The 17,558-nt window shown below is 42.0% G+C and overlaps 1 protein-coding gene across 2 annotated transcripts; it reads right to left on the bottom strand.

Moving 5' to 3' along the window:
• Nucleotides 1-292: 292 nt before the first annotated feature.
• On the bottom strand, nucleotides 293-17,261 carry sgms1b (sphingomyelin synthase 1b). 2 transcript variants are annotated; one of them, XM_083687498.1, is made up of 6 exons: nucleotides 16,969-17,261; nucleotides 4,409-5,277; nucleotides 3,975-4,092; nucleotides 2,687-2,840; nucleotides 2,214-2,380; nucleotides 293-1,992 (listed from the first exon to the last, which is right to left on the bottom strand). In XM_083687498.1, the coding sequence occupies exons 2-6, from the start codon at nucleotides 5,026-5,028 to the stop codon at nucleotides 1,813-1,815; spliced, it is 1,239 nt and encodes a 412-aa protein (XP_083543624.1). In that variant the 5' UTR covers nucleotides 5,029-5,277; nucleotides 16,969-17,261; the 3' UTR covers nucleotides 293-1,812. The 2 variants fall into 2 exon arrangements, with proteins under 2 accessions (XP_083543624.1, XP_083543625.1); XM_083687499.1 differs by lacking the exon at nucleotides 16,969-17,261 and adding an exon at nucleotides 5,954-5,997.
• Between the last annotated feature and the right edge of the window lie 297 nt (nucleotides 17,262-17,558).

Raw genomic sequence — 17,558 nt, 5'->3', positions numbered from 1 at the left:
TAACTTTTAGATATCACTTGGAAGTGTCTTTAACTCCAAAGGTCAGATTCACTTCAAGGTCATATCTTGCAAGGATGCATACTGTCATTTATCAGGATAAAAGAACATCTTATACGCTGAATGTGTTTTTAATCACCTATTAAATCAATTAATTCAGACAATCAATTAATATAGTGTTTCACCTATCATTGATAGATTCAGTCTGGATCTTTTGCACCTACGAAAAAAACTGTAGGGGGACGAGACGATAATGATCACAAACTTAAAAATGGATGGACACATTAGGAAGATGAGCTGAATATTATTTATTTCCTACTGGATTCATATCTCCCATGGTTAGCTACAACACAAGCAGCGTTGTCATTGGGTGGTTAACAGGACAGTGCTGATATATGATTGGATCACAGTCCAACAGACTCTTCAGGACCCCTTCCAAAACCTTACTGGGCCCCATTTTGTTGGTGTGGAATACATTTTAACACTGTATATTTAAACTAGGGTTGAATAATCATTGTTTTCTTATAAACAACACAAGGTCAAATAAAAAATCATGCTGTAGTATTCTGAGTTGTTGGGTATTTTTGGCACAACTCAAGCTCAAGCAAAATGGGACCCATTGAGTGTTAATGCTCTCCAACCTCTCTGGTTCATCCCACTGTCCTACAGAATGGGACCAGGAACAACCCACAGAATGCAGCTATTTGGCATAGGCAAGGAATAACATGACCAGGGGAGCCATAGTCCCCCATATTGGGAAGAAATAATCAAGGTAATAAATAAATCATACAAACATTATTAAGTAAGAAATGATTGAGGACATTGTTTTGCACACAATTGCCTTGGAAAGACACTTTGCAACATGACATGATTCTTACATTCAGACACTTAGAGAAATGTTTATGGAGTCATAAGTGTGCTACATAGGTGATCAGCATTAGGTCATTCAAGCAACCTCACTGTCTCTGTTCAAGTCTAAATACTGATGTACCACATTGACATTGTCATTCAAATCCACATAAACACACCACTGAGAACACTAGTACACTGTACAATCATAACAAGAAAGGCACTGAGGAACATTGATGCTAGATACCCATATCCTTGCTTTCTTCGTTTCCAAACGGGAGAAATCGAAAGCATTATTTATTTTTTTTAAAAATAAACCTGTTATACATTTAGAAAATGTTTTACAACATGGCCAAGTTAACGTGGACACAGTTACAAAAATGTAAGTCGTTAAGAAAAAACTGTTTCTAAGTGGACATTTTTCATTGCTACACCATGTTTTTGAACCAAACCTGCTGTAACATTTGTGCATGATAGGGCCAATACTTGCAACAGCCCGAACACTGTGATAAACATGATTATTTCATTCAACGTCAGTAACGGAGTATTTAAAACTTGGCAATTTGCAACAAACTATCTATAACTTATAATGGCATTGACCAATATTGACTAACCATTTTCCGTGGCTAGCTGAAATTGTTCTGGGCCTGCAGATGAAAGCCATTAATACTGTGGAAGTAACCTTTGCAGGACCAACTCTGACTGCTTCCCAAATGAAATGCCGAGGATGAAATGATGGTCACAGTGCGGGCCAGTTGGACAGACAGTTGGAGGTTTACGTTTCAGTGGGAACGCTAAAGGGAGACGGAACAGCATGAGTTGTTGGACAGAACGGGCATCTTCTTGGGGTTAGATATGGCACTTCGGCGAGTGTCATTAAAGAGTCCCACTCCCTCCAGGGAGGGTGTCCATGTCTCCCAGTCTGTCTGTCTGTCTGTCTGTCTGTCTGTCAGTCATGTCAGTCTGTCACGGGCACTCTGTGTCTATCCTGCTGTACTTGACCTGGCTCCACAGGGCCGGTCGCCATGACACAGGCATCTGGTAGTTCCGAGGGACGATGCCTTGGACATTCTGTTCCAGGTACTGGAAGAAGCAGTACCACCACACTCTGGAGAAGAAGTTGCTCTGGGACGATTCTTTGAGCACCTGGGAAACAGACAGAGCACTGATAAATAAGACCATTCACTGACTTCAGATCCACACTTTGCTGAACTAGTTTTATAAGCATATAGTGCATGTTTAAAATAGAAGTAACCTAATTCCATAGTTTCATTACTAGTTGATTAAATGGTCATTACAGCAATGTTTCACATTCAGTACTCTCGTATAGAGCCTATGAAACAAAGTGTGGTCCAGTAAAAACTTACTTGCTGGTTGGCCATGGTATGGTACCACCAGAAGAGTCGCGTAGTGATGAAGTAAGCAACTACTACGTCTATAGAGTAGTGGTCATGAGCTAGAAGAATACAGAACAGCCCAACAGCACAGAGAGCCCAGCAGATCCAATGGTACCACCAGAACCTTTTAGGAGAATCTGAAAGACAAAAAAGAAAGGTGATGTTATTGTACAAGACCAGTCAAATATGTTTTTCTCCAAAACAAAAAGGATTTCTCCTCTTCTAATTTGAAAAGGAGGCAAGGAGAGAGGAATCAATGAAAGATTTTTGAGATTCAGTATTGAGTTGGGCAAGCAAACAATGTAGATAACCTAGACTCCTCTGTTCTGCTAACCGAGTTAACCTCATTCCAGTAAGCGTGCATCAATTTACCACCAGGTGTCACTGTTGCTCTTACACAGATCAGAGGGGCGTGTATGTACTGTAGTACCATAGCTACTTACACTCTTTGATGAAGAGATAGGTGAGAGTCAGCATGACAGTGTGGCCACTGTAGAGGTAGTCTCCACACATGTGGTGGGAGCCAGTGATGGTCAGTCCTCCTCCTGCGATCATCTTCATCACTCGCCGCATCTGGGACTCCCAGTCCCCAAACAGCTGCAACGACAAATAAAAACAACAAACGTGTGAACCTCATGTTGACAAAAGTAACTTTAAACAGACTAAAAAACAGTTTCCAGGACACAAATTAAGCAAAGCCATGGGCTAAAGTTTTTTATGTAGGTCTAGAAAACCTGCCCTCAAAGTATCTAAAATACATCAACGTGTTTCTATTGTGGTGAAAAGAGGTTCAATTAAAAATGTTATTAGGAGCTTGAACTGAAAGAATCCTGTTAAACTGCCACAACGATTAAGAGATGATTATCAGTGACCCGGCCCACTTGGAGCAAGGCTTCTGGTATAACAATAGCCAACAGGCACATGTTTCCTTCAGTTGGAACACTATCATTGATGTCACGAATTCGGTTCATATTCAACTGGAAACCTGGGCAGGTCAGAATAGGCATGAGGCCCATTCTAACTGATAATAAATGGAGAGGATATCCTGGCCTGGCCTGTGCTAGTCGGCCTAGAGACTCACTCCTAAAACCACCACTATGAGTCATACACTGACGTTACAGTGGGAACTCTCAAGGGTAACATATACATGCTTGCACACCCCCACACCCGCCCACACCATTGCATGTTACAACACACACGCCTCACAACTTCTCCATGACAACAGCAAAATAGGCATACAACTAGAAGTAGATAACAATTTGGTAACGATTCAACGGCTGTACTATGAGAAGTCTGGCACAGTCATATATTATAGTAAATGTTCACATGTTGAGACCATTCCAGAAGGATTACAGTTAACCTCTGAACGGGACGTTGTACACAGTTGTGGTTACTGTAAGTTATATAGTAGAGTAATAATAAACATCTCCAGTTGATTTTCCTACTATGTGAGTTATATAACGATGATTCTAGTAGCTTGACATCCTGCCTGCAACGGAAAATTTGGACCAGAGGGGGTCAATAGTTCATCATTGACATACACCCTGGATCCTAAAAACAGCAAGTCTCAGGTTTTTTTAAGCTAGCACTTTCAACACTGGACACTTGAAGAGAGGGTTCCCAGACGGACGAATCATGACGACAGACAGTTATATCACTTAGAAAGTGATGTCGTTATCTAAAAAATGACAAAAGTGTATTACTGAGCCCAGGAAGGTGGTAGCTACATACCTTGGGAGAGCACTTAAAGTGCATGCCTGGCACAGGGAGAGTGGTGATGTACATGGTGATACACCTGTACAGGTAGAGCGTGCCCACGATGAAAAAGAACCGCCGACCAACGATGGACCTGAGGACGAGAGGTTCCGAAAGTTCAGGACAGACTCTATCACAGTGGAGACTGGCTGGGGTGATTACAGTTAAAATAACATTTACATTTATGGCATTTAGCAGACGCCTTTATCCAAAGCGACTTACAACTAATACATTTGTTTAAGTAAGTGAATCATCTATCCATCAGTCATCATAAAGATAAAGTAATCAATGCTCGGACAAAGGGCCAGAGGCAGTCTCAATGGCCCCTGGTCTAAATAATCACAAGCATATTACAAAACACACAGTACTTTAATCTAACATGGATGAAACGGTAAGGGCGGTCGTCGTACCTGTATTTCAACAACGTCCACTGCAGAAGCCACAGGGCAACCAGTATCATGCCGTTGATTTCACATATGGAGAAAGCCCAGTCCACTCGGCCGAAAAAGTCAAAGAACTTGTCGGGCAGGGGCGGGGTGGCCTCCTTGGGAGGCACGCGTTCGTGGACAACGGAGATCATGACGGTGGTGGAGACAAAGCAGATCATGGCGTAGGCTAAGGCCACGCCCGTCTTCCCCCACTCCTCTGGGAACGGCGAGCGGGTGAGCTCCGGGGTGGGAATCTGGATCTGAACCCTGTCCTTGTGAAAGCCGTTGACCATACCATTCCTCTTGGGCTTGTTCCCTCCGCTACCCTCCCTGTTGCTGGTGAGGATGGCGTGGCCGTTGGCGTGTCCATTTTTGTGTGCCTTGATGTGGTGCTCTATCCTGAGCGTCTCCATCTTGTCCAGTAGTTGCTTTCCCCCGTCGGAGGTCACCAGGGACAGCGGGGCCATCTGGAAGTCTGCCTTGGAGAGCCGTAGGAGGGCCTGTCCGTCCACGTGTCGAAAGGACTCGGAGTATTCCTGCATTCCCTCATCGGACAGCCATTGGAGAACCTCCTCCGTTGACCATTGGGCCACTTTCTTCATATCAGTCCCACGCGTTGTTGAAAGAGGAGGGAGAAGCGAGGGCGAGAGAGTCCAGAGCTGTCAACGGCTTGGTTTAACAAATCCACAGTCCCTCTCACGTCACGCTCATCACGTAGAGAGGACATTGGGTGCCAACACCTGGAGCGTCCGGTCAGGCCACGCTCAACTGAACGGTGGACTTGACTTTAGTCCATCCGACCATCGCCTGGAATTGAACTCGCAGCTGAGCAATGCAGTGATGCCTTTGTCCTAAAATGAGAAGAAAAACATTAGGTTATAGATGAAGCATTCAGACATTACCCAACAAAAAACACAATTCAAGTGTGTCTATCAATTCTATTTTGTAACTTCAAATTTACAGCCTAGGAAACAACCATAGTGTAAGGAGGGCAGAAGCTGGAGTCAAATACTTTCAGAAAGTTTTACGCACTGAAATGCTTCATCCAATAACAGATTCCGAGATAACACAAACACAGGACAGACAGACACAGACACAGACAGACAGACAGACACACAGACAGACACACACACACACACACACACACACACACACACACACACACACACACACACACACGACCACTGAATTCCGACGCGTAGGCACGCGCCCGTCTTTTTTCCAGGGGGAACATGCGACTTCTATTTTTGAGGACAAAGCCACGACTATCACTTCAAATACCAGCTCACATAGTTTCCAGGTGAAGAAACGGCTCAACCACAAAACAGTCTTCGCCAACACAACGCCTGAACGACCGAGACAGCAAAACAATCTATCGTATCAAAAAGGTATGTTCTATATCCACTGTACCAATAATACAGACATTCCTGAGTTCGCTTCAAATATCTAAAACGTGGAGGTGTGCAGAATCCCCCCCCCGCCCCCCCAAAAAATAAATAAAAATAAATAAATGCAAATCACGTTTACCTTGTTTCTAGTCTCCAAATACAGAAAACCCGTTTCGAGAACTATGTTGTTCTTCGCATTAAGTAACCGACAACAGGCTACTTACTGTGAAGAGCGGTAAGGAGAAACTTCCCCGCAAGGCATTCGAAGAACTCGAGAGGGTATGTTTTCAGGGGTGGGGCAGGCGTGTTTACAAATGATTCTTTGAGGAAGAGAGGGGGGTGAGGGGGTGGGTTGTGGTTGTCTTCTTCTCGCTTCGTTTCTTCTGGTTTACATTAGTAGAAGGTCGCAACACAACGTCTCCGGGTCGACACCACCTCCTAACGCTGAATAATATCGCCACGTGATGTGATGATGTTACCTCCTTTGGTGGAATGTCACATTTCCCCGTTATTCGCGACACATTCATTCATTCATTCATTCATTCATTCAGGGAAATGTTGTCAAGTCAATCGCCACTTTATTTAGATTTCTTTTGCAGATTAAACGTTGAAAAAAAGTTCATTCCAAAGATACGATCGGAATGCATCCTGTGTTACAATTATGTCATATGTTCATCTTGAATGGGCAAAACTAAACCCTACGATTGTGTCATAGTATGATCATGGACATAACTGCCACTGAATTATCAAATCACATTACACCAGACATTGTGTCTGTAATGTTGACTGAGATCATAGTTGAGAAGTGTGTTGTGGTGGAGGATATCGTTAACACAACAGGAAAAGCGTAGCGTAAGCCAAGTGATACATGTGAGAGTAGTTTTCCAAGTTGGCCGTAAAGTATGGCAAGAGGGGGTGGAACAAACTGTCAAGTAATTTAATACAGATAATCACAGTATAAAGAAAAGTAAGGTGTGGGCCTATTTTCTCCTAGGAATTGTGGTCTGTTCAAGATCTTAGATGGGGGTGTCAACTGAAGTGCCTTAAAATCAGTATGAATGAGCTTAGCCGTGGGAAAGCACATTAAATGCCAAGAGTGTCTGGCTTGACTGCACCCTGCCCATCCCCATTGAGATCTGCAAGAACACTCTGGTCAACAGTAAGGACAGAAGTAAGTTGGTCCTTGGTCTGTCTGTTCCAACATTAGGGTTAGTCCAAATGTCTTTGCTAATTTCATCTATTGACAGATTCCTAGCCTTCAGAACACTGTGTGGAACCTTACAATCAAGTCAGTAAGTTGATAAATAACCCTAGTTGCTCCTTGGTGATGTAGAATGTGCGAGCCACACTCACTATTGACAAGAACTGATTAGACAAGGTCACACAGTTTCCTGACAGTGACACACCATTCAAGTGTGAATCATATCATGACCAATGATTGCTTCATGTGATGTACAATGGAAGCCAAGTAGTTCTAAAGTACTCAAAGCCTAAATATTTATCAACTTTAGTTTGGTTCAAGGTCTCTTCAAACCAAAAGCATAGACAAATACTAACACACAACTAAACATGGGTATTGGCACACAGGATTCGCAGCAACTCACATACAGACAACTCGATGAAGACAGTGTAAGCTCAACTAGGAACACAAGATACAACCTGCTATCAGGATAAGCACTGTAGTACACTGTAGTATGTACTATGTAAGTAACAGATTTAAAGAGGTCTAAAATCCTGTCAGACTTTAAGAAGGACTTGGAATTCCTCAAAGCATGTTACACACACACACACACACACACACACACACACACACACACACACACACACACACACACACACACACTTCACCTGCTGTTGTCTTCTCTCAATCAGTAGCTGCAATGAGAAAGCTCTGTCCTCAGTCCCAACCAGGCAGAAAACTCCCCTGAATTTTCCCCTCGTTGTGTTGGGGCTCCGAGGCTAAGCAGAGCACTCCATGAGTCAGTCCCGCCCATCCGCTGACTGACTAATGCTGAACAGTCACTCTCTGACATGCCCAGCCGGCCCAAGCATCCCCCTGCCAGCTCACACAGGCAGCATGACTTCTCTCCAAAAAACATGAAGTGGTTAAGGGGAAGCTGTTAAGCTCTGTTAGCGAGTTGCTTGGTTACGCCTTGCATAATCAGTAACCACAGAGAAAGCTTTTTTTTTTAAATGTTAACTAGGCCTATGGCCCAAAGTCATGTGTTTTCTGTGAGGAGTTTACACTAAACTCCTATTTTCCTGCCGTAGTGAGCACACTGACTGTTCTACAGGAAACAACAACAATCTCTCATTTGCTGCGATTGAATTGTGGATGAATGCTGATATGGCACTCCAACAGGAAAAGGAAAGGAGAGGAAAGGGTGGTTTGACATTTTACATTCCCTCCAAAAAAAATGGTTCACAAACCAACCACAGTAGATGTAGCTTTCATGTTATAAATAGGCCAATGCCTACAAGCAGTCAAAAGTTGGTGAAGTGGTTTGCCACAATAAGGAACCTATTAAATAAAGTTCAAAATATCTTCTGACCTCCTTTTCTCTGTGGAATGCTGTGGAAGGTATCAGTGTCGGAACTGAGACAGAGATAGGAGTCTTGCACCGAGCACAATAACCAACTTTCCTGCTCTCACCTGTATTGCATTTCACTTGTCTTGTCTAGCCTGCATACACACCCACTCTCATTATGTGTAATACAGAAACTGTGTTGAAAGTTTTAAGTACCTGACAGTTAGCTAACCTTCTAGCCATGATACAAAATAATATGACTCATATATCCCCCCCCCCCTCTCACTGTCCATTTGAAAGAATAACACTCTATTCAGTCATCACTGAATTCCAACAATTCATAATCCACCTGAACAATCCTTTGTTCCCAAGGCATTTGCATAATCAGCTCCTTAATCTAACAGGTGTGTTTAACCTAACTGGGTCCAACTTTTTGGTCTCAAGAGCTGAGGAAAAAGTCAACAGAGAGAGAACACAGAGAGGACATAACTTTTAGTGAATAAGTCACCCCCCCCCCACCAACTGTTATGCCAAATTTCCACTGTGTGTGCGGTGTCCATTGGAGCAGCACATTCTATTTCACGGCAGCTCTTGGTGACTCAACTCAATCTAATAGCCATTAGACGTTATTTAGAGCATTGAGGCAGGGGCCTTCGACCATTTGTAGCTCTCACAATTCACTTGGCAATTCAAAAAACATCCTCTCAGCTTTTTAAAGAAACCCAGCCTATTTACTCATTGTGACAATCAAGTAGTGAAGACAAACGTTCCGTTAGTTTTTCAAAATAGGCGTTGGCCAACAGTAATATTGTACTTTGGGCTAGGCTTTTTCTTTGAACGGACACAGACATACGACTTATTGTAAGATGACAGGAAGAAAAGGAAACTAATCTGGTTGGAGTAGTCACTTTCACATGAAGATAAAGCAATAGGCCTAACAATTCGTAATTTCAGTTGTGACATGGAAATTATTCACACTATATAAAACTATAACAAATGCCTTCATATGTGGTTGACCTCCTCTTTTACTCCCAGAGCCATTCCTCTAAATTTGGCAGCAGCATCACATCATTGCTGTCAGACAGCCCCACGATTAGGCTTTACTAAAGCCGTGTCCAGGGAGAGGCGGCAGGAAAGGATTAAAAAGGGGGCGTGGGGGCGCAGGGTCTAGGTCTGGTGACCAGCTGGCCTCAGAGAGCCTATCGCTTTATGAGAACTTCATTCCCCCACTGATCTGATAAATCCACGCTGTCGGGTTGAGAAGTAGCATTGACCAAAAGGTTGTTGTTTATGGGTTTTGCTTATTAAGTGGTGAGCTTAAAGGTGCAATATGTAATATTAAAGCGTTCTAAAACCTTCCGTATGGTTGTAATGACTTGAGTTTAATCGGTAGCGATCAGGGAATGAGATCCTTTAAAATATTTTTTTCATTTCCAAACACTGATTTGGGCCCGAAAAGCGCTTTCTAAAATGGAGTGTCCTACCCGACACTCGGTTTGTATACAAACATGTTGTTACTGGCCAGGGGTGTTCTAGGGGAGTGGACTCACTCATTTTTGCCTTTCTGTCTTTAGTGGCTGCCTCTTCAAAATCTGCGTGGATGCAAAAACACAACAGCTAATGTTCGACACTGCAAGTCCATTGTGTGGGGTTATATTATTATTAGGAAGGATGTTGTTGTTTGGAACTCAAACTGAATTTCGCCGCAGTGGCAGATTTCCAACAGACTTAGCCCTGCTTCTTTCATTAAACATGGCGAACAAGTATGAACTTGAATATGAAGCCCTCCCATGCAAAGTACTGTACTTTGTATCAGACTCAAGACAGAAATACAGGATCAAAACTATTCAAGATTTGAGCAGGATAATGTAGGCTACCTGAATTACAAAATCATTCTTCACAATGTCCTTTGCAGAGATGAAGAGATATAAGTTATCATATGGCTTCATAAGGTCCACAAACCCATCGCCTCTCGCGGTCATAGTACTGACATTGGAATTGGGAATGAAGTATGCTAGGAGATAAAAAGTGGGGAACTTTGCCAGCTTTTTCACCTATCTCTGCAGTGACCTTTCCAGTTGAACAGCGAAGGACCATTGCATACTTTTCAGACAGTATGGAAAGCTGCCCATGCAATTCACACAGGCATTTCTGCGGGCGAGCAACTGAACATTTGCACTTCCTTCAACACTTGTCGGAATTAGGCTACAACCTGGGTTTAGTTAAACAGGTTTCTGGTTTAGTGCTTCAGGCTTGCTGAGGCACAGAGAGGGGAAATGAAACAATATCTCAACTGTGCCAACATACACAGGTCAACTGATATGTATCCACTTTACATATTTATGTTGTGGGCCAACAGGCAGCTCCTACTAGTATGATTCATAGGGTAAACTACCAACAGACACTGACTTTGTATTTCAGGAATTTGCTCATTCCATTCTCCCCCCCCCACCCGCCATTTGTGCTAAGCAGTGTTTCAACAGCAACAGAGCAGTTCCTATCAATAGGCCTATAGGTCGGATGAACTGAAGGCCCAACTATTTATTGAGTCTTTGAGTTTTAAGACAGTGAGTGAAATGTGCAGAAGCTAACTAACACATGTAACTATGGTCGCTGATTAAGACAAATAGGCTAGGTTATCAACAGTCATGTGTCTTAGACAAACAGTCTCAACACATACAGCCTACAGCAGCAATGTGTGTTGAAGACGTTGACTGACTCTGCCTTCTCCATCTCACACATCATGGCCGGGCTGAAAGACAGTGAACAGACTGTGGTAAAGATAAGAATGTGCAGCATATTAAGATTGTTTGGATGAATTCTAAGCAATCATGTCAGTTTCAGTCAATGGAGAGTAGGGCAGTTCCGGGTAAAAGAAGGACCAAAATGTGAAATTGATCAGAGCACATTCAATTGGGTGTGAAATGAAAGCTAAGAGTCTATATTTTTGGGGAAATTAACCCTCTTCCATTATAAGCAAAGGGATAAGCAAAGGCTTCTGACTTCTGGACAAACATATGGAAAAGCGTCTCTGCATCTACCACTAAGTCTTTAAAAGTTTAGAAAAGCATCAAACCTCATTAATGTCCTATGGGAGAACCCTTTAAGGAACCCTTTTGCGTTCGCTGTAGAACGGAGACTTCATTGTTGTTGAGTACAGCAGTGAAAGCAAAGCCAGAAAATCCCACACATACTGTATTTATATTGAATGATGACGTACATGTTGCACACTTCTGCAAAAACGACATCAAAGGGGGACCCAGTTAGTCATTCTATTACCGTTTGCAAATCCATCTCACTTCCTGTAGATCTACAACCAAAAGAGATATTTTCAAACCCAAGGTATCATATAACACGCCACTCCTTCCACAAACATAATTTAATCTTAATTTGGGGCAGATAATTAATAGAGTTTTGGAGAAATGTTGGGTTACATAAAAACCCAGGGAGATGTTATGGTCATTCTGTTACCAAACTTTGAATCTGCACAGTTCTTAAGTAAATGTGTTTTTTGTTTTTCCAGTTAGAATTGAAACAAGTAGTCCTTGTGCATGTGAGTTGTATGGTTTGTTAAACTTTGCTATCAAGGGTTTTTGTTTCCCATACGCTTCAAAGTGGAAAAAAACCGAGTCCCAACATTATTCTGTTACCGTGGAATTGTCCAGTATTTGATTTGACATCAACAGTCAAATCAAACCCTCATTACCAAAACAAAGGTATTGTTTTCCAGCGTTTGTCTGTCTGTCTAACCTAAACAGAGATCAATTGCCATCATTCATAGGCATAGACCTATCTCTCTTTGTCTCAGCAAAGTGCTACAATAACAGTGCTAACAAGACCTCATGATGGTTAGCCTAAGAGTTTAGAAATATAGGCTCTAGCATTCTCCGCCTGCCACCAAACACACTGCCTCTATTTACAGACCATTAGAGCCGAACCAGGACCATCAAGCTCATGGCTTGTAAGTTATGCAGGTCTTTATCCAACGGCCAGGTGAAAATGTCTTGGTTCGTTGACACAACATAGTGACAAGATGTTAGCCTCAGCCTAAAGCAGATCTAGCACAGGACAGTACTTAGCCTAATTATCCTGAACATAACCTCAAAAGGTCAGACAAAGGAGCAAACCATGACAGCAGAAAAATGAATAATACTATTCCTTTCTGAAATACAGCAAAGGTCAATATAATAGAAAATGGTGTTGTCGACATCACTGTTTGGCATTATATTAATGCTGCTGGACAGGGTCTGTCTGAGCATAACCTTTTCAAGTGATTAAGTATCGATGACAGACTTGGGTCACAGCACAATTAAGCAATAATGAGCCATTCTCATTGATCTGGCTGCCAGACATATTCAGTTTTGTGTTCCAATGACTCTCTGGACCCTTAGGAGACAATTCACATTGACATTATTACATTCTGTCACCACTCATGAAAGTTCAAAGTCAATTTGAAACTGACCGGAGGGAAAAATCTGTGCACACCCTAAACTTCCCCTCATTACAATTACAGAAGAACAATAGCACTGACAGCATACTAATGCATGGTAATAATATTCCATCCTGATGAAACCCAGCCTCATTGTGTGCAGTCTAATTAGCACAAGACGCCACAAAATACATCTTCTCTGCTCAGCTGGATTTTTTTATTTTTACGGTAAAGGCTAATTGACACTCTAAAACTAGATGAGGTTCAATCACAACAGTCCCCTGCCAGTTCCCTCAGTTAACTAGGTGGGGTATAGAAGCAGCTGACCCTGTGGAAGAGCTCCAGAGGACACTCCTTGGGGCCAATAACAACCCAGCGGCAGAATATACTGTACTGCATTACTTATTCTAAACTAACAAGCAAGTCAATCTGCATGGTCGAGCTCAAGGGCACCAGGGTCTGTCCTAAGTCTAATTAATCCTAACAAGAGAGAGAGAGGGAGAGTGAAGGGAAAAAAATATGCTGTGACAACCAAAGACGCCAGCGCAGAAACTCTAATTTAATTAAAGATCAAGTTAAGAGGGCAATTTAAGATGTTATTGTTGCATCTTCTGTCCTCGTGACTGCACCAGTGAGTGTTTATTCATGTCCTCAGCAACGGGGTGTGTTGAAGACTGTCATGCTCCTCCTCGGTACTGTGACTTGGCCTAAGCAGAGGCAAAATGATCAGAGGCTAAATGTTTTAATTGCAAAGAAATTAGATCCTTGAAATATAGGCTAGGCAAACCCTCCTCCGAGTTGCTATACTAGGAATTGTAGCGGGAACTCATCTCTGCTAACCAATATTTAGTGTTTGAGGTAACGAGTTACAAAAGTAAAAGTAATACATTACTTTTATGAGTAACAGTGTAATATAACAAGTTGCTGTGTTCAAATATTCTAATAGTATTACAGTTACTTTTTAAAGTAACATGTCATTTACTTTCAGAATCATGTCTACATAACATCAAAAGGATTACTTATCAACAAGGTCACATGTAAGTCAAACAAACGTGGTCAAACAATGGCTTTGTGCTGAATGGACAGCGTAAAAAAACAAAAGTATATAAAATATTGGCAGTATTGGGATTTGTTACTAGCTAAAAAGACACACACACACACACACACACACACACACACACACACACACACACACACACACACACACACACACACACACACACACACACTTCATTAGGAACACTAAACTAATACTGGGTAGGGCCTCCCTTTGCTCTCATAACAGCCTCAATTCTTTCAATTCTTTCCACAACATGTTAGAAACATTCCTTTGAGATTCTGGTCCATGATGACATTTTCAGGTGCACTTTCAAGCTGTGAATCTCCCGTTCTACTACATCCCAAAGGTGTTCTATTGGATTCAGATCCATTGTCATGTTTATGAAACCAGTTTGAGACGACTTTTGCTTTGTGACATGGTGCTTTATCATGCTGGAAGTAGCCATTAGAAGATGGGTAAATTGTGGCCATGAAGGGATGCACATGGTCAGCAACAATACTCAAATAGGCTGTGGCATTCAAGCGATGATTGATTGGTATTAACAGGCCCAAAGTGTGTGTGTGTGTGTGTATATATATACACACACACACACACACACACACACACACACACACACACACACACACACAGTGCCATGTGTAAGTAATGTGACAGTGAAACATTGTCTCTTCTTTTGGCTCTACACTCCAAAAGTTTGGATTTGAAATCAAACAATTACTGTGAGATTAATGTAGAGATTCTCAGATGTTATTTGATGGTATTTGTGTACATATTGGATTCGCCATTCAGAAATTACAATACTTTGTATGCATAGTCCTCCTGTTTCAGGGTACCAAAAGTAATAGGACAATTGGCTTGACCCCTGCCTCAGGGGTCTGTTATTGGTGTCTGTCAACATAAGGACCAAAGCGATGTCAATAAAAGTCAAGGAAGCCTTTATTAGGCTGAAAAATCTGAAACAGAAACATAGCCAAAACCTTAGGCTATGGTTTGGAACATCATTAAAAAGAAAATAAAGCACTGGTGACGTCAGCAATCGCAAACGGGCTGGTAGGCCAAGGAAGACTTCCACAGTGGATGACCGAAGAATGCTCACTATAACTAAGAAAAACCAACACAAAACAACTGTCCCACAGATCAGGAACTCTATCCAGGAGGAAGGCGTGAATATGTCAGAGGCTACTATTCACAGAATACGTCACTAGCCGAACTACATGGGCTTCACTGAAAGGTGAAAACCATTAGTTATCCTCAAAAAGGACGGTCACTTACAGTTTGCTAAAAAGTACCCAAAAAGCCTGCAGAGGTCTGGAAAAGGTCTTGTGGACAGATCATATTAATATTATTATGTACCAGAGTGATTGCAAGTGGAAAGTTTGTTGAAAAAAGGATCTGACCAAGATTTACAGCATAGCACCTCATCTGTGAAACATGGTGAAGGGGGTGTTAATGTTAGAGCATGTATAGCTGCCACTAGAACTGGCTAACTTGTCTTCATTGATTTGGACATTTGATAAATCTGTCCCATCACTTTTGGGTACCCTGAAACATAACATAAAAGTTTCAGGGCATAAAAGTCTTGAATTTCTGAATGGTGAAACCAATATGTACACAAATACCATCAAATAAAAGCTGAGAATATCTACTGTAACCACATAGTAGTGGTTTGATTTCAAATCAAGTGTAGACGCAAAAGAAGAAACAAAATGTCACTGTCCCATCACTTACGCAGGGCACTGTATATACATCTGTGTAACAGATTACTTTTTTAAGTAACAAATCATCCCAACACTGGCAATATTTAGGCTATGCCTAGTCTAATTAACTTAAGAACACAAGATCGGGTTCATGCCTTTGTGTAGGTATGCAGGCTTTTAACAAGATTCACATGACTCGAAGTGGAATTGACACATCAAATTATGGACCACAGAGGCAAAATGAGATGGTTTCCCTGTGAATCTGAGCTACGATCGTAAGATCATTTCAATAGCCGAATGTTTTCCTCCTTTGATACAATATGGCATCATGTCACTTTTAGTATGAAGATGGTACATGTGTGATTTTCAAACCTCACTATGTGCTTTGAAATAGTATATACCATTATGTTATGCATTCCATATGATAACCTTTGTGGTTACTAGCTTTGAGTACTGAGAAAAGCGCAATACAAAAATAAATGCATCATTATTATTATTATTATTATAACCAAAAGTGACAGAGCAACACTTTCCACAGTCTCATTTGGTAGAATATGTGCTCTTTGCATTAATAAAAAGCAATATTTCAAGATATGGGGTGGTGGGGTGTATGCTTGTATTTTTCAGTTGATTTTGCCTGCCACGTACTCATATGCTAAACATGTTCTTAGGATTCTGTGCCATGGTTGAACTTGTTTTTAACATTGCAAACCGACACAAATCTCTCCAAGGACAGAGTATTCCACACAGGGCACGAGTCGAGAGGCTCACATTTTCCACACACAACAGCCAGAGAGCTCAATCATGTTTAAGTAAACAGCTAGAGGAGAGCCAGGAGAGATGGGACCACACAAGGGGCCGTCATTGATGTCTCCTTCATCTGGGTGGCTAAAAGGGGACACGTAAAAGCTGAAAGTTTCAATTCAAATGTTGAAGCATCGGCTTGCATGCTGATTTGAATTAAACCTATCCTTATGCCTTTGATGAGTAAATCAATAAATGATCATTCTGTCACCATGAAACTACAACAGTTTATCATTTCAATATACATTACCAATAGAAAACCACTTATCACAGCAGGAAGAATTATAGACTTGCTTAAATTATAAATAACAATTTTCCATGCATTCCTGAAATGTCTTTCTGAAGCAGGTCTTGGGTACAACATCTAGGGGTCACGTAGGGGGGCTGGAAGCAGGGCAGGAGGGGGGCGGGGGCGAGCAGCATACAGATAAGAGGTCTATAAAAAGATGTCTGCTAAGAGGTATCCTTCCACCAACTACCTCCACCTAGGAGTGGGAGGTTAGTATAATAGCAGTGGCTCCTGGTATTCTGCTAGCTGACTGAATAAAGACATTTCACGTCTACCTTTTCTCGACAAGCTGGTTACCGAGCAGAAGAAGTGGCCCCACATAAAAGCAATGAACGGAACCCCCTCACCTTGACCAGGGATGCATCAGGTTTGCACCCAGACAACTGTGAGACCTGGAAATCATCAAATCCAGAAGCCGTGGTCAGGCTGGTTTAGGTCACCGACGTTCGACAGAATGTTGCATCCGAGAAGAGAAGCCCGCCGTAGTCAACCTCGACTGTCAGGAAAATCTGCAAGATAGGCTTTCCAAAAAATACACTCTGCAACTTCACTGATGCTCAGCCCAATGATATAAAATAGTTTTATTCACGTCTACTACTCATGCATGGCAGGGTTAGCTAGCTAACTGTAAATATGCAAATGTATAGTTCTCACTGCATGAAAAATCCGTTCCTCATGCTCTGGCTCATGGCGCTGTTGACAATTAACCTCCTACCATTTACATCTAGTAGTCGCCCCCTGGCGGAGAGAGGGTGTATTATGGTCTTGATTTCCTAACACTGTGTAGAACTCGTACTAGATAGAAGGAACATGTAGAGCTTAAACAGCACTGAATCATTTGTTCATTCTAAGATGATGATATTCGTGCTCGTTTATCCAGACCAGCATTCTCCCAGTGTCATCCTATTGGATCCGAGGTTCTACCCCAGATTCCCCT

Source organism: Argentina silus (genome assembly GCF_951799395.1).
Source record: "Argentina silus genome assembly, chromosome: 16".
Taxonomy (NCBI): domain Eukaryota; kingdom Metazoa; phylum Chordata; class Actinopteri; order Argentiniformes; family Argentinidae; genus Argentina; species Argentina silus.
This window is presented reverse-complemented; position numbering and strand designations above follow the sequence as displayed.